The following is a 24269-nucleotide window of genomic DNA, read 5'->3' on the forward strand; positions in this document are numbered from 1 at the left end:
AAATATGGAAGACCAGAAAAATCAGCATTCGCCCATCATATTTTGCAACAACCATTCTATAGACTTGAGTTCATTGAGATTAATTCGACAAGTCAACAAAAACAGGCATCTAGGTGCCTATGAGAGTGTGAAATAAGTAAACATAATAATATTATGAATAACGATGGTGAACCAGATTTACCTGACTATTACATAAGGACACATTGTAAAATTATTATAAGACTAGTAGAAAAGGCAATATTGTGAAATGAGTTTGAGACACTTAAGACGCAGGTACCTAGAAAAGGTATCTATGGTATAAATAATGATAACATTGTACGTATTTTTAGTTTAATTTTCCTCTTGATGATGACCACTTGGTGATCGAAACGCGTGTCAACGTGTTAAAATAACGGTTTGGTGTTGGGATAAAAAACCAGTAATATCCATTACTACACCAAAGGTTCCAAACAGTGCATTACAAGTACAGGAGATAGATGTCTATTCAGACATAAAATATACGTATCATATAACTTCATGTGTATATATATATATATATATATATATATATATATATATATATATATATATATATATATATATATATATATATATATATATATATATATCGTTACCCATTTTATGTAGAATCACCCAGTGATATTTTCAGAAATATTGGAGAGATCAGAGTCAGGGCAAATATGTATCTGATTATTAAACGAATATTGTTCAAAAACGTAAAACTTATTCACTGAACAGTTATTTCGTTGCTGAATCTATAGTTACTAATGAAAAACAAAAATGGAAACTATGACTCGCTTTTGTAAAGCGAAACACAAGCTGCGTTTTTGAAAAATTGTTTAGTAAAAATCTCGTAATACGTTCTGGATTTTCATCAAGTATCGGTTAATTCCATCGCATATTGTAAAATTACGAATTTGCTCATATGTGACTGGCAGGGTTCCCAAATTGTGATAATAAAAATAAGGGACGTGTTTACGGTGCTCAAGTATATTGTACCGGATCCAAATGCCATAGTGGCCTACTTAACATAAATTTCTTGGGTTTTAAAGGTTTTATAAAATTTATAAATAGGGGATTGGCATCCTTGAAAGTACTTGCTTCCAAGCAAACAATTTCTTCAAGAACTTTACTGCTGTTTCCAAAAACAACTTGAATTCACCGCCTAAACATTTTCTTTTGCCTTCATCTAATTTCTTCATTGCCTTTCCAACAACAGATCCATTGAAACTGTCTTCTATTCTTTTTCCAATTTTTCGACTAACTTAACCATTTTTCATATATCTCAGCTGCTTGCAGTCTCAAACACAGGTTACACATTACTAAGAAAATGGAAAACTATTGTCATTAGTTTCACACTCTTCTACTGTGCTTTCTTCATTAAAAAGCAACAATCTTTTAAGATACTTGGGAATATCATCCCCTTGAATGATAAAGTAGGACAGGCTGTACACATTACACGCTGGGCGGCGTGGCATGGACAGACAGAGGATTCGTCAAATATTTTGTGTTTAAAATTGGTTTTATCAAATGAATTTGTCCTTTCAGCAAAATATGGGACTTTTGCCGTCCCACAAAAAAAGTTTACCGGAACGCGGGACAAAAGTATAAATTAATAGAATGTCCCTTAAAATACGGGACGTTTGGCAACCCTAGTGACTGCGTTTGTTTGAAGGTGATTGACAATGTTTCGTGATGAGTTTCACTAGTTCGGACTTCCATTGTCTACTATATAAAATGATTTGAAATCCCTGAAACAAGTAAAAGAGAATAATTAAAAAAGAATAGTTGAAAATAACAATTATATTAAGCCACAATAAACCTGAAATGAAATGATAGTGAAATAACCTACAAGTAAAAATACAATAATTGAATAAATAAAAATTAAAGGAATGATAAAAGAAAATAATAAAAAAATAAAAAGTGTAGAGATTCCAAGTCACGTTAGTTCACGACGTTTCGATTGTTGGTATCTACAATCGTCTTCGGCTGATGACTGATGACTGGAAAAACCTAGTGACTGCCTTCGAATGTAGTGGGTAATAAATCTGATAGTGTCCAACCGAAAGTTCGGTTTCGGTTTCCGTCGAGTTTCGGCAAAAAAACGGGTTTCAGTTTAATTTCGGTTTCGGCGGTAAACCTGCCGAAACTACGACCGAACCGAAACTGCATTCGACAGTTCTCGCGCTGTGATCGGTCATGTTCGGCGCATTGAATTTCATACAAGCCACGGAATCATTTTGTCGCGTCAACGTGACTAATCATATCGTGACTTACTTTGTGATTGACTTTGTTTATTACATAAATATTAAGTACCTGCATAACGTTGTGATTTAAAGATAAAAAAATTAAGACTGACTGATTATTATAACGTTTTTTTTATTTTTCCCTCAAAACATAATCCTTGTAAGAAAGTTTCGGTTTCGGCCAAAACTGAGACCGTTGCCGAAATTTGGTTTCCGTTTCGGTCGTAAAAACAAGTTTCGGTCGGACACTAAAGTCTGGTCAACTGTGATTGGTTTGAAAGTTTGAGTAATGGATTATTTTGCCTATACTTCCATCCACTACAAACTGTGTGGAAATTTGCATTTGATATAAAGTAAAAACATATACATAATATAAGTGTAAGATACCCAGTATCATAAAACACCCTGTGAACGTAGAAGCAATAGAGGATGACTAAAGTAATAGAGGATGACTAACTGTGACTGTTACGAAATGGGATTTGTCATCCCGGCGAGTCGAAACACGAATAACGGCAGTAGAGTGCTAGCTTCCATTGTGAGATTATATATTTGTTTATAATCAGTCGTTGTTAATATATTTTTGGGGTTTATTCGCTGTATTATTGTGAGATTGAGTCTAACAGTGCAGCGGTGGGATAGCAACGCTCTATCTGAAGGGACTAGTGTTTGTTTGTAGTTCGTTTTTTTTCATTCGTTACCGAGAAATGGGTCGGAAATCAAAAAGATGTTTCGGTACATCGGAATCAGAAAGTGATAACGATTATGGGCGATATCGTCGGGAAAGCGGACGTCGCAGAAAGAAAACCAAGAAACATTCTTCATCACGAAATAACGAATCTCGTGAACCGCCACAGGAGGATCCAAGCGTAAGTGAAGTCCGAACGGTGGAAAATTCCCATGGTGAGTCTGTTGTTAATTATACTGATATGTTGCGGAGTCAAGGTGAGAAAATAAAGCATTTAGAAAACATACTGGCCGATTATATGAGCAAAACTTCAAATGTTGAAAACAAATCTTTGATTGTTCGTGCAGATTGCATACCGGAATTTTGTCCACGTAAATCCGATCTCTCGTCAAAAAAGTGGCTTGATAAAATAGAACAACTAGCTCAAATAAACGGTTGGGATGATCGTCTGAAAATTCTCAATATGCAGTCGCGTTTAACTGGCCTAGCAAAATCTTGGTGGAATAGTTTAGACTCCTATGATCACACATGGATGGAATGGAAACAAATAATTGAAGCGGCTTTTCCCGACCATCGGGACTTTCCTAGTACACTCAGAAAAATGAGTACTAGAATTAAGTCACCAATCGAAACGTGGACTGAATATTATTTTAGTAAAATGGAACTGTTGAGGGCATGTGAGATACAAGGTAAAAACGCAGTAGCCATGATTATAGATGGCATAACCGACCCGGTTATACAAAATGGTGCGAAGGCAGGGAGGTACTGTGACCCTGAGACATGTGAATATATTTCATCTCTCGCGCCGGAAGAACGTCTGGGGTGCGATGTAGGTGAGACTAGGCTCAAAAAGTTTTCTCGATCGCATCGTGAAGATCATAAATCTACTTTTGTGGAAAATAAACACAAAAATGCCAGCAGTCAACTCAAAAGAAACTGGAAATGTTTTAACTGCAACCAGCCTGGACATTTCAGTAAAAGTTGCCCTAGGCCTCGCCTCGAATGTAAATTTTGCAAACGTTTGGGGCATTTAGAGAACAAATGTCCTCGCAACCAAGCTCAAACTTCCAAGCATGTTATGAAATGTAATGTACCTACCGAAAATAAGTCACACTATATCATGTCCTGCCGTATCAATGGCCTCATCTCTCAGGCGCTAATTGATACAGGATGTGCAGTTGTGACTCTGCGCAAGAAAGAAGCTCAACGTCATGGAGTATCATGGGAACCTTGCAAGGTGCAAATAAATGGATATGCAGGTGGAGTAGCCAACGCTGTGGGAAAAGCCAAGGTTAACCTCGCAGTTGATTCAGTTGAAACCGACATTGAAGTGATTATTGTACCGAACGAAATTCAAGAGATACCAATGATAATCGGACAGACGTTATTCAATATGGATGGTGTTGCTGTGGTCGTCAAGGACGGTGCAGTACGCATTTTCAATTCATATACAGATGAGCTGCCCCAATTCGATCAGTCTCCATTGAGAAAAATAAATATGGTTGTTGCTTCTGATGTAGAAATACCTCCAAACCACATAGGGTTGGTCAAGTTCACTCCGATGGAAGACTACCAAGGGGAAATTTACATTGAATATAGTCAAAGACTGAAACCAGCCCATGAATGTAATCTACCAAGATGTATCACTTCGACTACCAGTGGCGTGCTGCCTGTTCTGAACGCTTCCCACACGTACTCATGTTCAAATCAAATGAGATTGTGGCCAGAGGGGAACCCTGTCATGAGAACGTCTCGAAGGGGGTGAGTATTTTGGCGATGTCAATCAATAACAAATATCTCAATATATCTAATATAAATTGTAATTCAGATCTGAGCGAAACCGAGAAGAACGATCTTGTGAGATTGCTCAACAATTATCGTGATTGTTTCGCTGAGAATGTCAGTGAAATAGGCAATGTTCGTGAATCTAAAATGTCTATTCTATACTTTCGGAAATACGTGAAAGATTTTGCTCAAATAGCTAGACCCCTGACTAGCTTGATAAAAAAAGATGCAAAATTTGAATTTGCAGAGGAACAACTTTCAGCATTCAACAAACTTCGTGACATTTTATGTACGAGACCAGTCCTAGCTATATACGATGTGACATCGGAAACAGAACTGCATACCGACGCTTCCAAATGGGGCGTAGGGGGTATTCTGCTACAGAAGCAAGGAGATGGTAAACTCAAACCTGTCTTTTACTTCAGCAGACAAACTAGTAAGGAAGAACAACGGTATCACTCTTATGAATTGGAAACGTTGGCTGTAGTTAATTCCATGCAAAGATTTCGTGTATATTTGCTGGGTATCGAGTTCAAAGTAGTCACTGATTGCAACGCCTTACGAACTACCTTATCCAAGCGAGATTCAATACCCAGAATAGGTCGTTGGTGGATGGTAACACAAGAATTCACGTTTCATGTTGAATATAGGCCAGGGTCCCGAATGGCACATGTTGACGCTTGAGCCGAAACCCGGTTGACGAACCTGAACCTTTTCAGGAAGTAGATATTATGTCAATCAACATTACAGAAGGTGATTGGATACTAGCAGTACAGTTGAACGATCCACGATGTAAATACATACACCAGGTTTTGTTAAGAGAACCCAAAGATAAGGAGGAAAAAGAAGTGCATAAGGAATATGCACTGAAAAATGGCAGAATATACAAAGTAACGCCAACTGGGCTCAAATGGGTTGTACCAAAAACTGGAAGGTACGCCGTAACAGTTTACTGTCATGACTCTGTTGGGCATTTTTCGCTTGATAAGACGTTGTCTCTTATAAAGCAGAATTATTGGTTTGCTAATATGAAAAAGTATGTTTCTAGACATATTCGTTGTTGCTTGCATTGTTGCTACAACAAGGTACCGACAGGCAAGAAATGCGGAATGTTACATTCAATAGAAAAGGTCGCTGTACCTATGGATACAATTCACATTGATCATCTAGGTCCTTTTGTAAAGAGCAGGTTAGGTAATTCCTACTTGATTGTATGTGTGGATGCTTTCACCAAGTACGTGTTCATGAAAGCGGTCAAGAGTACTAAAGCAGCTCCTGTAATTAAGTTTCTGAAGGAGATATTCGAAACGTTCGGAGTTGCACGACGCATCATCTGTGACATGGGTAGTGCGTTCACGAGTGCCAACTTCAACGAGTTCGCCCGGCAGTCTGGGGTGAAAGTTGTGCATAACGCAACCGCTACTCCCAGGGCAAATGGTCAAGTAGAGCGATATAATCGAACGATACTCTTAGCTCTTGCAACCATGAGTAGCGACGAACGAGAATGGGACAAGGAACTTGGCAGAATCAAGTTCGGTATAAATTCTTCAATACAAAAGTCTACACAAAAAAGACCTCACGAACTCATGTTTGGTTATGACCCAAGAGGCATGTGTGACTCTTTTCTCACTAATGAAGTCCAGATTTCTGACCACAAAATTGACAAGCAAAAAAATACCCGGGAAGCTATTGATCAAATAAGTAAGTGTCAGCAAAATCAGAAGGCTAGATATGACTCTAAGAGAAAAGAATCATTCAAGTACTCTGTTGGGCAATTAGTTCTTATAAGACACACAACTGCTTCCAACGACGGAAAAAGTAAAAAGCTTCTACCAAAATATAGCGGGCCTTACGTAGTGGCAGCTATTTTGGACCATGATCGGTATGTTATTGAAGATATTCCAAAAGCAGACAGGTCTCAAAAACCTTATAGCGGAATATGTTCAATTGATAAGATGAAGCTCTTTACTACCCGTAGGGACAGTTTAGAATGTGTTAGTGACGACGAACTCGATAACGAACAGACCAGAATAAACGAACAACTGGTAAATGAAGAGCACAACGTTGCCAGGCAGCAATGTGTTGCAAAAGAAGGTACCGTTCTGTCCCAGGGAGGGTTCGTTCAGCCAAACGTTGGCCAAGCACAAGGTGTGCTACACGAAAATGAACACTCTCAGGCGCTAAAAGAAAAGCGAAACGTCGCCAGACAACTATGTGTTGCAGAAGCAGGAAACGTCCTGGCCCAGAAAGCGTTCATTCAGTCAAACGTTGGTCAAGCACAAGGTGTGCTACACGAAAATGAACACTCTCAGGCGCTAAAAGAAAAGCGAAACGTCGCCAGACAACTATGTGTTGCAGAAGCAGGAAACGTCCTGGCCAAGAAAGCGTTCATTCAGCCAAACGTTGGCCAAGCACAAGGTGTGCTACACGAAAATGAACACTCTCAGGCGCTAAAAGAAAAGCGAAACGTCGCCAGACAACTATGTGTTGCAGAAGCAGGAAACGTCCTGGCCCAGAAAGCGTTCATTCAGCCAAACGTTGGCCAAGCACAAGGTGTGCTACACGAAAATGAACACTCTCAGGCGCAAAAAGAAAAGCAAAAAAGCAAAACGTCTCCAGACAACTATATGTTGCAGAAGCAGGAAACGTCCTGGCCCAGGAAGCGTTCATTCAGCCAAACGTTGGCCAAGCACAAGGTGTGCTACGCGGAAATGAACACACCCTGGTGCGAGATGCTGCGAACAGTGAAAATGTTTACCCTCAGAGCAGTGAAAAAGTTCATCAACCTGTTCACGAGCAGTTGGTTGATGGTCAGATGATCGTCGGAAGAACATTCTCCGCAGGTAGGCAGAAAAGATGTTCCGTAAGACGAAAAGCTGGCTCACTAAGCTCAAAAAGGGTTCAGCAAACGGCTGATGATAGACGAATAAGGGATGTCGAAAGTGAAGTCCCCTCCGAGGTTGAGGCTAATAATTTCGCTTCTCACGAAGAAGAAAACGCACTACGTGCTGCGAGTCAATACGTTGACCATGAAAAAAAACGATTACGAAGAGGCAACGCCTCCATGAGCTAAAGCCACGATAGTGTGGAATTATCGTTCTTCTTTATGAATAATTTTATAATGAAATTTATGTTACAGGTGAACGGAAAATTATCTCCCTCGGGACGAGGGTATTGTAGCAGTGGCCGACTGTAAGATACCCAGTATCATAAAACACCCTGTGAACGTAGAAGCAATAGAGGATGACTAAAGTAATAGAGGATGACTAACTGTGACTGTTACGAAATGGGATTTGTCATCCCGGCGAGTCGAAACACGAATAACGGCAGTAGAGTGCTAGCTTCCATTGTGAGATTATATATTTGTTTATAATCAGTCGTTGTTAATATATTTTTGGGGTTTATTCGCTGTATTATTGTGAGATTGAGTCTAACATAAGCGATTATTTTAATTCAGATATTTTTGATATTCAAAACATTTGGTGAACAATGTTCGAAGTAGCATTAACTAAATGAATTTCAGAAAACTTTTCATTTATTTTTATAGTTCTGATTTCACACTATCATACTGAAATCAGTTAGAATATTTCCATATCTCTTGCAATCGAAAATATTTCCCTTCTCCATTTAAATGCATAGCATAATAATCGAATCACACCGATGTCCTCTGTTCTATCGTGAGAGGGTACAAAAAGGTTGAAACGAATATTTGTTTGCGCTGCAGGCGTTATTTATGTAAAGGGACTGTAAAATCCGAGTGCTTCGCCTTTTTTAGAACTTGACAAAATTGCCTTACTGATATTCAACACGAAAAATATTATACCCTTTTCAGTATTTCTCAAAAGATTTTGAATGAAAGTGTGTCTACTGTATTGTGGGTGAGATACTCGCCGTTTTTCACTGATACATATTTTTTCTGGAATGGCAACTCTCAATAATCGAAACTTGTCAGAACTAAGGATGAATGAAATCTCACTTTTTGATGTGATATCAATAGTTGATTCAAGCTGATTTCGGAACCATCTCCATCACTTATAACCTCGAAATGACCGTTTTTTTACTTTTCCTGATTCAGAGCAAAAAAAAACGGTACCTGTGCCCAGTTGGAATGACTAGCTCTTATGAAGAAGTCTCTAGAGATACTGCACCCCTTTTCAAGACCCGTCACTGTAGACCAACTTAGTTACACTGGGATAGGAGACACTTCGAGCATACCAATAAAACAAGGAGTTTTAATAGGGTTCTGTATCCCCAGTCTTGAAGTGAATAATATAACAAAAATACTAAATAATCACTATTGAACATACATTTTTGCTATACAGAAAAATCAGAGTGTCAATGTTCTGAAATTTTCTATTCTTTCCAATGTTTGCTTCGATAGTAAAAATAACAAATACAGATTCTCACCCTGGGGTTTGATGCACTAAACCCTCACAACTTCTGTTTGAAATCCGAAATCCAGCAGAGAAAATTACGGCTTTTGTTTTACACTTTTCCAAATAGACACCTCAGATTCTTGAGATTCAGAATACCAGCAGTCCCCAGCAATAGCCACGTCGGGCCTTTATTTTACAGTGCACCCGGACACGTCCAAAGCGACCTTCTTGTTGTGTCCAATTTATTCCTATTTATATACATTCCCTTGTTTTCTGCTATTGATGGCTCTCATACTTCCACTGATTATTATGCTTTTATATTTTTGTGCTTGGATGCTTTTTATGACGATATGCCTTTTATGATTTTGCCTGAGAGCAAAATCATGTAGTGAAATAATTCCTAATGACTTTATAATTAGTTGAAATTACCAATAAAAGAATGATTTTATGTAATTCACTTCTGAATTTATATCTATAAATACCTCAAAAAGTTGGAGTTTATTTCAATGGATGATTCTCAAAATGACCTTTCAAAATTTCATCCTTCACACATTGAATCCATATTGGTTCAAAGTTCAGGCAATGCTACCACTCGTTACATCCGTCCCATTATACATAGGGAGCCCACCGATTTCAAGTATGACACTACTAAAAGTAGATATCTCTGTACCTCACTTCTCACTCTACTTTAATCACTACACAAACAACTCTATGACTGAACAAAAAAAGAAGAGCACTTATAGACGTACCCAACCGTATCATAAATAAAAATTATCGATGTGAATAATATGGACATTTTAATTCATTTGTAGTACTACTGCAGCAGAATGAACAGAAGAATCCCAGACCTGTGAAAATGAAGAAAAAAAATTAATTATTGGTATGTTACAACCCAAAAATTAAAATTGATAAAAAGATTTCTTTGCGTTCCAATCACCTCGCAAACAATATGAAATGACAAGTGGAAAAATGAGATGTTATAATTTACTCCACACAACGTAGCAAAGGTAACGACCTCGATTCACGCCCTATTTTTTTGACAAGGATAATTCTATTTCTTGATCTTTTGACGATTTTACTATGAACGAACTCCAACTGCATGGACTAGGTGAAGTTCTTTTTTTTGTTCCACTTTGAGTGACCTCCAGCAATATCACATGCCATTGCTGAAGCGATTATGAAACTCCTTCGTTATGCTATTGAACAACTCTTTGCTCCTCCTTTGAAGTGTTGAAGATATTGAAATAATTGGGAATTTGAGGCTCATTTCAGGTTCCTGTTCCTGTCATCACCAACTTTCCATATGAAATATACTGAGAATTTTAGGTTCCTATCGAAATCCTCCACCTTTTGGAAGAATTCATCGTTGAACTGGCAAAACCAAATCGAAATTTCTCATTTTTTGGAAATTTTGCAATACATTCAGGCTCTTTTTAGACTTCTTCTATACATTGTTGAACATTTTTTGCTCCTCGTTTGAATTATATACATACCTGGGAAATGATCTCAGATGAACGCGATCAAAGCGGGAAAAATATTAGAAAATCTTCTTGAACTAGGAAGATATAGAAATATATTGAAGGTTTCACATTTATTTCATGCTCCTATGACTACTCATCACCGACTTTAGATGTATTGTTTGAAAAAAGTGAGTTCAGCTAACTTTACCGTTGATCAGACAGAACCAAATCAAAATCCTTTACTTTTCGGAAACTTCAATCTTGCGAAAATTTCAGGCTCATTTTAGATTTCATCATTACGCTGTTAAACAACTTTTTGTTCCTCGATTGAATTGAATTTTTGTATGCCTACCTCAGGCACAGCGAAAATATTTTTGTGAAAATTCTTTAAATGTGATATAGATGAAAATATATTGAAACTATAAGGCACATATAAGATTCCTGTTCCCCCTATCGCTTACATGTGTTGTTTTTGGAAAATCAATGGATTCTCCTAGCTCTAGCGTTAAGCTGACAAAACGAAAAAGAAATTCTCCATCTTTCAGAAATTTTCATCCAGCAATAATTTCAGGCTCATTTTGGGCTTATTTCTTACCTCATTGCACCCTCCAAATTTGAATTGAATATTGAATTGAAAGAAGGAAAGAGTGAATTGATTTGTTTTTTATTTATTGATGAAAGTTGTGAGATAGAGAGCATTGGTCAAATGTAACAAAGACAGTTACTATTTCAACAAGAGAAAGTAAAGAAACCCTTAACGAGAATTGTCAGGGACAATTATCTCCAGGGACCAATCTATAAAAGTTGATTTATTTACAGGTAAAACTAAATGATATGAAAATGAGAGATTTTCTCACAATGATATCCTTTTTTTTCTTATTCAACTGATGAATTATATTCCCTTCAGTATGCATACCATCGGTAAATAGTTGTTCAAAGTTAGCTAACAAAAAGTTTCAAAACTCCAATACAAAGACATTGAACTGATACAATTGAAATTCAGGAAACATCCTTTGTAGTTAGGTCAAGTGGGCAACGCTGTACCACTGTTTTGCAGTGTTACTTCTATGATGCCAATGCGTTCCGTTCAATGCGATAATAAGGAACAAGATATTAAGGATATCATCAGTTAGCGACGAACAGATTTAGTTTTCAGTGTCAATATTTTTCGGGTTCGAAGGCCGTGGATTTTTGGAGTTTCTTCCTGACGTTTCGCTGGCGCGAGTGGCTAGCTTTTTCAGAGGTTAATACATCCTGGAATAATATCCGGTGACTGTATATTACAGTTTCGCAACACATATTCATGCTGTGTCAGGTAGTTTGGAGTGCTAAGAACTGTACCTGGGTTTGGTAAATTGTCAATAACGTTCGTTGGCCCTTTTCTACCTGCCGTCACGCTGTTTGCTATCCTTGAACTTCTTAGAATGGGATTCCATATTTGATTGAGATTTGCCGCTTCTTCTTTTCTGTTGAAATTATCTGTGTGTTTGTGGATCTTTACTGCCTCGCGTACCATTCGGCTACGGTATCCCTGGTTAGGGAACAAAATTCAGTGTTTTCAAACAGAATCCTGTGGTTTCCTTCACTGAGTGCGTGTTTTGTCACAGTTGACTTATCTGTTTGATTCAGTCCAAACTTCCTTTCATGTTTCTTCAGCCTCGTTCCTATGGATCTTTTGGTGGTTCCGATATATACCTTCCCACAAATGCAGGGTATGCCATAGACCACTGCTACTGATAGCCATTCCGTTTCGTCTTTTGCCGACCTGGTGCTTTGTTGTATCCTACTGGTGTGTTTGAAAACTGTTCTGATGTCGTGTTTCCCCGATAGTTATCCAATTCTGTCTGTGACCCTAGGGATGTATGGTAGATATGCGTGTGCAACCATCTGATCCTTCCTCCCCGTTTTGAACCGCATGACTCTTTGCTACGTTCTAATTTCTTTTTCAGTCAACTTGACCCTTCTGAACAATAAAACCACTAAATAGTGACACACCTTGTACATCTATTTGTAGGTTTTATTTATTCTAATAGGGATACAAGTTATATCTGATATCAGGCCCTTAGAAGTATTACTCCTACTTCATCTTGATTCACTAGATGAAGCTGATAAATATCTTGAAGGGATTCAAAAGGATTTATATAACCTGGTATTGTTATATGCGCAAAGGCCAATGCGCGAGGGGGAGTGTTGTTCCTGCTGTTCGCGGTTGCGTACATTACTAGTTTTTTTCCTGCGAAAAATATCACCTGCCGATTTGTAGGATTCATGATTATTTTAATCATCCTTAATTGGGAACGTTCCTGCATATTGAAACATTTGAATTTCGGAATTGATTGTGAGTTTAATGGAGATATTTTTGTAATTCAATCCAAAATTCAGCTCTTAGAGGATTTGTGAAGTGGTTTCAAATTCGCAGTGCTACTGGTCTGGTGGTTCTGTTCACTATAGATTATGAGAACTGGATAAAATATGGATCCTAATACCCTCACTGACCTGAGGCTATACCTACTATCCTTTATCCAATTGGGGGGATCACTCGAGGAGACTATTCTAAACGGTGCCCTGATCCGAATCATAGCAATACCATTGAATGCTCTATGCTTCCAGCTTCAGTCAACCGACCGTGGGATAGCACGCAAGTTTTTTTTTTTGCTTCAGTTTTTTTTGTATATACTGGCTATTTTTATTATTCGTAAGGGTTTAATATTAGCGTTTTATCGCAATCCTACATCATTATTTTCATTTTCTCAGCTGTCAAGCGAAAATTAAAGTTGTTTATATATATATATATATATATATATATATATATATATATATATATATATATATATATGAATATTTTTTTAACAAATCTGCGCATTATAGCTGATTCTTGCATACCGATATTCAGTAAATATTTAATTTCTGCGTTGGAATAATTCAAATACCTACGTCACATGGTGTTGATGTTATTACTATTGATAATTAGGTTTAAAAGGATTTAGAAACGGATCAGCGTGTCTATGCCTATGTTCATACTTATGGTAGTGCTTATTGATATCTGGTCATATAATTATTGAAAGCGGTCAGTTTTTATGCCTATGCGTTTGCTATTGATAACTAGTTTTTTTTTGCTTAATATTTTATTGCACCTGCCTTATCTGTTCATTTGCTTATTGGAAGCTTGCACTCTCTGTTTGTACTTAAGTTATCAGTTGCTTCAATTGGTTGAAAAGTGAATAGTTATTTGGTTGAATATATTTGATTGCTCAATTTGCTCATGGGAATTGCCGATGATTCAATTTTGGAATAAAGAACTTTTGTTATAGAGTCCAGTGGCTTTTGCAACCTTTTCTATATTGATCTTCATTTCGAATATATTATATTGATGTACATGGTCTTTTAATTCAACCTGATTTGGTAAATTGATGAGGTTGATAATTCCTTTAGGGTATTTGGCATTTTACAATTCACATGGCGCCTGTTTAAAATCGAATCAACTCACAATAGTTGGGAACCCCTCCCATCTTCACTGTTAGCTAACCGGCAAATACCCATCTGTCATATGATACATTGACAGGTGATCACGTGTCCTCTCGTATAGTTCGAAGGTCACATCTTCAGTTTCATGGCTTCGTTGATTTCGGGTAAACTGTATCCATTCGATTTTAAGGTCACTCGAAAGTGTGTTCTTTCTCTGGATGCTCTGGTTCACATATTCTTCGAGCCCGTTCTTAGAGTGGAGATGACTCCTTACTTTTGGCTAGGATGATGGTTCGATAGTGCGTGTAGGAACATATCCGTGTGCGTGGGTTTTCGGTTCACTGTATGGGGTAATCTAGCACCACATTGTTCTATTAGGAATGCTTTTCGCTGATCTTGTTCAGTCATAATGGTGATCTTGATGCTTAGGTGTTGAGCGTTTAAGTGGTCTAGGAAAAGGTTCAGAGCATCTCTTCCATATTTCCATTCCACGGTGATTCTGAACACGGAGAAATATAACATAAAAGTTGAAGCACTACTAGATCCTGAAAACTATCGCAAACATTAATGGGATCCAACACAATGAAGGTTGGAAAACGTTTACAAAATCAATAAATATTTTTCACTATCGAACACCTCTCAGAGAACCAGAACTGAAGCCGTAGCTCCAAGGCTCTACGGTTTATCGTAGACAAAATACAAATATAAAATACCACTGAGACTAATAGTCAGTGCACTAGGCTCACCGACCAACCACCTGGCAAAGCATTTAGCCATGCTGCACCAGCCTATCCAGGAAAGACAAACTCCTACGTCAAGTACTCGACAAACTTCGTTGGTGAAATTAGGGACTTAACGCTGGAGCCGATGGATATCCTGGTCAGGTTCGATGTTGTGTACTTGTTTACCAATGTCCCACTGGAAGACTCTCTGACAGGGCTAGCCACATTTAATCTTCCCCTTGAAGATGATCTCTTGGTGATCGGAACACGTGTAGAGGTGTTGAATTAACGATTTGGTGTTGGGATAAAACTCCAGTAATATTCATTACCACACCAAAAGTTCCAAACAGTTCTTCACAAGTATAAGAATGATATCCAAAGATTCTACACTGCTTCATCTTATTGAAAATGCGCATGAACTCTTAAAATAGGACACTCTCGTTGCAAAAATCTATTCTTCCAAATATTAGCACAATTTTTCATGAAGACAATATTATTTTTACTTTATGTGATATGTGTAATAATTACAAAAATTTTGCATGCAAGAATGTATGTATTTGATTGAGGAAAAAGTGTTAAATGATTTGGATTTCAAGAACATTTTTCAATAAATATATTTTATCGCATTTTTTGTTTCATTTGAAATAAACTATATCTTGCATCGAGGATGGATGTAGAAACAAGTGCGAGCGATGAACGAAGAAAATTTCGACACTTATACAGGGTCCTGCAACAGTGGCGCGGTGTTCCATATCTCTATATAGGAAGCAGATAGGAATCTAATTTTCTATAATATTACCTTATTGCTCGAGCTCGACAAAATAAAAATATTGGCGGTCACACAGGGTGTTCGATTTTTTCTGGGCGGATCCCAACTGTGTCTTTTTAAATGGCAACCTATATTTTTTATCGCTTTTTCGGTTTCTTCATAGAAAATAAAATAAACTTTATGTATATCTGCACTTCGAAAATATTGATGGTTTTCGAGATATCTAGCATGACAGGTTTTTTTTTCCAATATTCGTCACTCAGAATATTTGAAATTATAAAGTGGTGCCAAGTCCAGTTGAAATTTTTTTTCGGTCGAATATTCTACATTGGTAACTCTCTCAAACGATATATCTGAAATCGACCTGTGATATACAGGGTATGAAAAACCGCTTGCCAAATATTGTAAATGAAAATTTGCAAAATCTTCCTTATATTAAATGGAACACCCTGTATATTATTGATCCATAAGAAGCGCCAACGAAACCTCTACAAATTTCATTAAGTATTCCCTATGGCTAAGTTCAATAGTTTTTCTTAAATGAGCATTTCTTTCGAAAAATGGTCATTTTTTCAAAGCGAAATCCATTTGACGACTGATAAGAATATACAAAAAATACCCTTTCCTTAAAATATCGCCCATTCCTAAAATTACCTGTTGCTAGATAAACAAGTTGCGAATTACACCACAAAATGGACGTTCTTGAATAGTTACAATAATTTCACAAAACTTGGAATTTGTGCCATATTCTTTCGGTCTAAAACAACCTTTCAGCGAATGAAATATTTATTGGAAATCAAGTAGTCTGGCAAATGACAGAACAAAATATTTGAGCCTGGGAAGCCTTTAAGGGGGTTGTACATGGGTTTTTAGGTAACAAAAGAGATGATAACTTCACAGCATTGGTTAAAGAGCTTCTTCAAGCTTACCACCAACTTGGATGCATCATGTCCTTAAAAATTCATTTTCTTCACTCTCATCTTAATTTCTTCCCACAAAACTGTGGAGCTGTGAGTGACGAACATGGAGGAAGATTCCATCAAGACATTGCCTTAATGGAACAGAGATATCAGGGCCGTTGGAATGAAGCAATGCTTGCAGACTACTGCTAGTCTGTGTGTAGGGATGCTCCAGAAGTGTTTTATAAAAGACAAGCTAAACGACAGCGATCTTACAATGAATCGGATGGACTTAATTGAAATTTGGTGGTACAAACTTCTTTTATTTGTCAAAACACTTTTAATAATGTTTTTTTTTATTAATTTTGTACTTAAAATATTCTAAAAGAAACATAACAAAATTGTTTTATGTACTTTCACTTTTCACGTATAGTATAACTACTCTTTAAGATTAAGTACTGTGTATCTCAAAAACCAGAGCTAATAAAAATTTTTCATTGTCATTTTCGTTTTTATCACCCCAAAATTAGTTGTTATTGGTCAATCTACGGGGAAAAAAATTACACTAGTATTAGGTGTTGTTAGTGTTATTTAAAGTACAAAAAAGTCTTTAGGGAAAATACATAGTTGATTCAGATGTCACTTCAAATTGAATCTGAAATTATTTACTGGTGTATTTGAAAAAATTCATGAAAAATTATTCACCACCAAACATGTTCACGGTGAATTTAAATGGAAATATTCTATAGGAAATTGTGTATGGAAGTTACTTCTTTGCATGATCTATATGCGTAAAGAGTATATTCTGAAATTATTTGCTCTCTTTTTTTATTTGTAAGATTCCCTCCCACATTCATTTATATAAAGATGAAGAACTCGAAAGCCAAAACTTTTCTTCTCCAAAAATTATTCTATCTTAAAAATTTCCCCCTTTCAATTTGAAATTGAACAGTTTCTTGGTTTCATCATTATGTGTTAAACAAATATCAGACGTGTGGGACTGAGAAGTCGTTGATATCAAATATGTTTACGAAGTGAATAACAAAGAGAATATTCTGAATGTTACAATGAGATATTTTGAAATTTTAACTGCAGTATGGCAGAAGATTTTTTTCCGTTATTGTTTATAGAACTATGAATCGCAAAAACTTTCCACGTTTGTTTGAATGTGGTAGACAATGTTTCGTGGTGCATCTCATTAGTTCGGACTTCTATTGTCCAATATGATATAAATTGTTTCGAAATCCCTGACCGAATATATAAAAAATTTAAAAGATTAGCTGAAAATAACAATTTTTTATATTGAGCAAAGAAACTGAAATTGCAATGAAATAAAATACAAGTAACAATCAAAAAATCAAAAAATTTAACTATTAACACGAGATGAAAATTAAAAATTATTAACAAGAAATGAAAATTAAAAATTAAAAGATTCCAAGCAAAGTTACTTCACGATGTTTTGATTTCTTCGGGTGATAACTGCTTACGATAATTGTTATATTTTAGCTGATCTTTTTGATTTTTTATAGATTCTTTCAGGGATTTCAAATCAATTTATATCATATTAGGCAATGGAAGTCCGAACTAATGAGATACAAAAACTTTTCAATTTTGCTATTCATTACAGAAGCCCAAATTCTCTATTAATTTATCAAGTATAATGATTTTTATTAAAGTGCAGGTTAAAAACTTGAAGTAGTTCAAGAACAATTAACGCCTCCACAAAAATTTTCTTTTTCACATTGAAAGAAACTGTTTGAGAGAAGACACTCTATCATCATTCTGTCATGTTTATCACAATAATCGGTTTTGGAGATAATCAAGTAAACACTTTTCCAATGAATACAGAGTAATTTTTTTTCAAGCATGAACGTGAGGAAGCCTTATTGAATCTTCAAAATATAGATAAACCATAGTTTCAAACCTGTTGATAGCACTCATATTCGAGAATCTTTTGAAATTTCAGCCATATTTAATCTTTAGATGTGTTCCAGAACAAGCACTCTTCGCAATAACTAGAAATGCAATACGAACTTATTTGACCCGCGTTTCACCAACCAAGTCTGATTCTTCACGAGATGGAGGAAACAGTTTTTTCATCTCGTGAAGACGCCAGAAGTTCAAGGTTTTCGTTTCATTTATAATTGTTGAATGAATCGGTGTGAAAAGCAATTTAAAGAAAACTGATTCAACTGTAGAAACTTCCATAGCTGCAATTTGCAATATTTGTATATTTGTCAATATATGAAAACAAAGTTTTTTTCGAAACTCCCCAAAAAATAAAGAAAGTCCGATTATCCTAGATTAGAAACTGAGTTTCAAAGTAGTCAATTGATATTTTTGAGAAATTCGGTAATCAAATAAGTCTGAAGACTATATCGAGGAAATACAAGCGTATAAAAAAAATAAATATTTCGGAATGAAATTTCATCTCTCCCAACGTATGTACACGTTAAGAAGAGATTGACGTCACAAGATGACAAGCTACGGCGTTGCACTATTTCGAACTATTATATATTTTTGTACTGTTGATTTGTTTTATTGTTATCAACCTTACTTACTATCAACTTACTTAGTTAAAATACAAATTTGTTAAGATTGTTTAAAAAATGCTTTAGGCATATTGACTATACGCAGGCCCTTTCAAAAGGAATGATTAGTTCTGAAAAGAAAAGAAAGACTGACAGTTTTCCAGTTTTTTAGATTCAGCAAGGTCTGAAATTTTACTAGGTATCAGTTGAGCAACTTACAAAATGAAATTTGACTAGTTTCATTGCTATCGAACGCATTTCATTGGAAATTACCAAAAATGACGTCATTCTCTTCTTAACGTCAATATCCTATATTTCCACTTCCAGAGATGTATGTGATCGTTAAATTGGCGCAGGTGCGCGATCGGCCCCCTACGAAATTTAATTACCAGTAGCAAAAAAATTATAAAACACATAAAAATGCGAGTTTCAATAGCTCGGTCGACAGGAACAAAATAATAATAATATTTTAAATAGACTGTGTCCATCCCATTTTTCCACTTTTCATTTTATATTGTTTGCGACACAAATCGAATACAAAAATCCCTTTCTCTATATTTTCACAGATCTGAGATTCTTTTGAGCAGTCTACAGTAGTACTCCAAATGAATAAAAATCAGAATGCAGACACCTATTCAGAGTCTATATTGTTTAAATTGATTATTTTTACGCTTAGGTATACAAGTAGATGTCAACTAGTATTCTTCTCCTTTTGTTCAGTCATAGAGTTTATTTTCATAGTGTAGTGTAATGTATAGTGAGGTAGAGAGATATATCTACTTTTGGTAATGTCATATTTAGAATCAGTGAACTTTGTGTATATGTTTATTGTAACAGGTCAGCGAATTATTTGAACTTTGAACTGATAACGATTCTATGTGTGAAGACTGAAGTTTTGAAACTGTATTTTTCTGTGCTTGACTTTGTATACATAACACGTAATGGTGATTTAAATGAAGTTTGTGGTAATCATCCTTCAGAATGCCTTTCAACTTTCAAGTTCTGACAGGCAAAAGCATTAACATCGTAAAATCGTAAGATCATAAAACCATAAGATTATAAAAAATCGTAGAATCATAAAAAGTATACGATTATGAAAAACATAAGAATTAACCACCAGTCTAGCTGTACTGTAAAAAAATAGGTCTGAGCTACTGCTGGTGACTGCCGGAATCTCGGATCTCACGAATCAGAAGAGTCAATTTGGAAGGGTGTGAAACAACAGCCTTTAGTTTCCTTGCTGGTTTCTGAAAATAGGATTTCGATCAGAAGAAGACCCTGTAATTTGTTATCATTCCTATTGAGGCTATCATTGGGAAGAGTAGAAAATTTCAAAAATTCACACTCTGATTTCTTTATACAGCGACCATTCATTTTCAACATTGATTTAGATTTTTTTGGTAATCAATCCATATTGGTATTTTTGAAGTGTCTCCTATCCCGGTGTAATGAAGTTGGTCTACAGTGACAAGTTTTGAAAAGGGGTACAGTATTTCTAGAAACTTCTGTAGATGACGTTCAAATGAGACCTTTCAGCGTTCATAATTGATTTTCTACAAAAAATAAAAAACCGACCTGCGCTCTTGCCTTCACTAATCAAGAGCTGGACATTTTAACTGGGCATATGTACCGCTTAATTGCTCTAGAGAAGAAACTAGTTAGGAAACGATACATTCCATTTCAGGGAGATCATTAATTTATTTGTTGCTGAAACTATCGCGAATATCAAAACTAACGTAGCTGGTTGGGATCGATCAAACTCATTAAACATGTAATCTATTAATTATTCACATTATGAATACTTGTATTCTTGGAGGTATTTTTCATCATTATGGGGTGGAGCGGTTTTGAAAATACTACCCAAGAAGTTAAATCCGGTGAAATAAAAAGATCTCTACAACGTTAAAACGAGTTTACAATATCAATTCGTTGCCCCTTCCGTTCAGGATATGAAATAGACTATAGCTGTACGATTGCTCTGCTTCATGTCATCAATGATATCATCAGAGCAACCGATCAAAGATTCTGCACAACATTTATCTTATTGGATTTCAATCGAATCGAATCGGAATTCACACAAATCAATTATATATTTTCTAAATCTGGAGTTCTTCAAGAATAAATTCTTGGACCTTTGTTGTTTGAAGTATATTCCTCCAACCCCATTATAAGTCTTCAACAATGTAACATTCACTGTTATATGAATGATACTTAGATTTATTTCTGTTTCCCACTTTTAACCGCTTGTATGATCAATAGGGAATTGAAAATATCAAGAATGATATTAGGAATGTTACAGATTACTGTTCATTATGAATTACTCTAAATCAAAAGCTATTCTTTTTGTTTCAAAAAATAAACGCAGAGATGTTTTCAACTTGATTAATATAGTCGTCAGTTTTAGGTTTATTGTTAGAATTCGATATGAAATTCGAGAGTTCACGGCATTTTCTACCGCCCAAGTTCGGAGTTGTACTTTATGATAGTTTATTGTTTTCGAATTTTGATTACGCAGACGTTGTTTATGGACCTCACATAACTAATAAACATAAATAATGAAGTCGATGATTGTAAAATTCATGTTCATGTCTGATATATGGAATGAGAAGATGGGAAAGAATCTCTCATAAATTTCACGAAGCTGGTTAACTGAACGTTGATATTTTGGCTGTCTCTTTCATGAAATAATTTGCACATTAACTCCTTCATATTGACGTCGAAATATGGTCTCCGTCCTCTTTCAGAACTGAATAATTAAGGACATCTTACAGTTATCAAATTTGCAAAATTCATAACATTATTCCATACGATTTCAAAATGGGTTTTCAGATTTGCAAGACTCAGTTGAAACAATATTTATTCAATCTTTCTTATTAATATTATATAGAATTTTTTTTTCAGATTAACTGTTGCTTATAAGGTTATGGAACATGAATAATATTTGTATTGAGGTGTACGTATTTAGTTGTACTGTCTGATTGATTTAATTTTTTTAGGATAGGGAGATATTTTCAGGGTTGAATGTATCATATTTATAAGCCCATAATACAATGTCTGAGCATGTAATGAGTAATTAGTTAGGGTAGACTGGGTACGGTTGGAATAATTTAGCTTTTATCGCATTCCTTTGTTTATAAACCGATTATGAGACTTGAAATCAAAATGTGAAATTTCAGCTACGACATAGTTCCGGGTTACTATTTCTAGAAATATAATGAATTGAAAAAACATATATATTTATTCCAATCGTCCCCATACCAGGGGTGGTTGAAACAGCGATTGGTGTCAGTTGAAACACATACAAATGATACAATTAATAATAATGAAACAAGTTTTATTTTAGAAGAAGAAAGTTTCTGGCTTTCTACTATTCGTCATTTTCACTAATTATGACAACATTAATCAGTCTTCAGCATTTTAATAGTGAGTTGAACCTCAAAACGATGAGCAGCCACAGTCCGTCGCGTATTTCTGATATGTACTTGGTGGAATCAAATGTGCCAAGTCACTTTAACACGTCCCGTGAAAGTATCTATAGAGAAGAGACAAATCTCCAACCTTTCTTCGATGTTCCAGGATATCAAGGTTGCACGTGATGTTTGCGTCTCCAATCAGGCGGATGGCTCTTTTCTGGATGGAATCCAGCTTTATAAAGCATAAAAAATTGCTGAGGTGTGTATAGTATTCTGGTTCGGAACAGTGTTCCAAACTTTTGAGAAGCAGCCTTTGCAATTCCAGCAACATGATTGTGCCAAGACATATTGGTGTCCTTTTTAACCCCCAACAAACTTATCGAAGCAGAAATCAGAATTGTTTGACCTGACATTATCATATCCGGTTCGGAGACATTTATTTTCATGGAGAAAATCGAAGCCTGGTTTTTAGGGCATTAAATTGAATCTGGTTACTTCTACCCCAATTCGAAGTCACTTCTAGATCCTCATCAAGATATGGAACCTCCTGCTGCCGGTGACTATGTGCCTTCATAGCCGATGTCTTGGAATCCAAATGGAATGACGAGATGTGTTTTTTCATCAGAAGAGCAATATATTGGATTCTTGGTTTTTTCTAATAAGTCGTTGATATAATTGGAGACAATATAGTCCTTAGGAAACACCAACATTGATGGTGAAAGTATTCGAGAGATATCCATCGACGGCCACTTTCAGGAAACGTTCTTTCAGGAATCTGGATAGTCATACACAGAAATGTTCCGACAGGCCATAGCATCGAAGTTTGGCCAGCAAACCCTCATGCCACACACGGTCAAAGGCCTTAGAAATATCGAGCGCAACAGCTCTTGATTCTCCATGTTTCTCGACTGCGTTATTCCAAATCTGGGTGACATACGATAGAAGGTCACCTATTGATCTCTGTTTCCCAAAGTAATATTGATGATGGCTCAAGATGTTGAAGCCTTCCAAATATTTAAGGATATGGGGGATTACGACTTTCTTCATGATTTTTGATATCACTGATAGCAAAGCGTCTGGTCTATAATTATTTGGAAGATTTTTATTTTCCAACATGAAGAAAAAATCCCTTTCTTGTGAAAAAGATTGAAAAGTCTGCAAATTACTGTTGTGAGTTCATTTGCGCACTTTTTAGGTACGATGACGAGCACTTCATCAGGACCAGACGCTTTGGTGATATTGAGCTGTCTCGAAATTCGCCTGACTAGACGCTGTCAAAAAGTAATTTCCGGCATTGTGGATTCTAGTGTGGGAATAGTGAGTGGTGCCTTTTCGACAAAATCGACTGTGGAGTGGGATGCAAATTGTTCAGCTAGTAGATTTGCTTTTTCTATGCTTGTTGTTGCAATTGAAACATCCGCTTGTATTAGTGGTGGAATTGTGGATTTTGTAAAGTTCTGATCAACCGCTTTAGCTACCGACCAGAACGATCTGGACCCGTTGGGAATGGCAAGCAATTTATCCCTAATTCCCTGATTGTGGAGTTCTTTGCTTTCATTTATCCTAAGTTTGCAACTGTTGCGAGCATTAACAAACCTAGTTCGGTTTTCGTCTCTGAAATTTTTGCGCCACTTCCGCTAGGCGAGATATTTGGAGGCGACAGCTTTTTCGTAATTTTTGTTGAATCAAGATTTGCCGGTAGAAGGTTGTTTCATTGAAAAAGGAATATATGCATTCTTGGATAGTAGAATAACTTCCGTGACTTCAGAAGCCCAAGTTGATGGATTTTTACAGCTGAAACAAAAAGTCTAGCCAGGGGAAATTTCGGAAATGGTCTTGAAGATACTCTTACTTAGATTTGTAATGCCAAACTTAGATTGTTCCCCAATATTTATCGGTAATTTACTCAAAACTGAAA

General features: G+C 36.1%; 1 protein-coding gene across 1 annotated transcript; it reads left to right on the top strand.

Annotated features, from left to right (window-relative positions):
* Positions 1 to 2608: 2608 nt before the first annotated feature.
* On the top strand, positions 2609 to 8120 carry LOC141481426 (uncharacterized). The gene is made up of 2 exons (XM_074172930.1): positions 2609 to 4692; positions 7856 to 8120. Exons 1-2 carry the CDS (start codon positions 2951 to 2953, stop codon positions 7857 to 7859), a joined length of 1746 nt encoding a protein of 581 aa, XP_074029031.1. The 5' UTR covers positions 2609 to 2950; the 3' UTR covers positions 7860 to 8120.
* Positions 8121 to 24269: the final 16149 nt, after the last annotated feature.

Source organism: Leptinotarsa decemlineata, unplaced genomic scaffold, assembly GCF_025532065.1.
Source record: "Leptinotarsa decemlineata unplaced genomic scaffold, Ldec_3_MD MMD2_tig00000199_RagTag_RagTag, whole genome shotgun sequence".
Taxonomy (NCBI): Eukaryota; Metazoa; Arthropoda; class Insecta; order Coleoptera; family Chrysomelidae; genus Leptinotarsa; species Leptinotarsa decemlineata.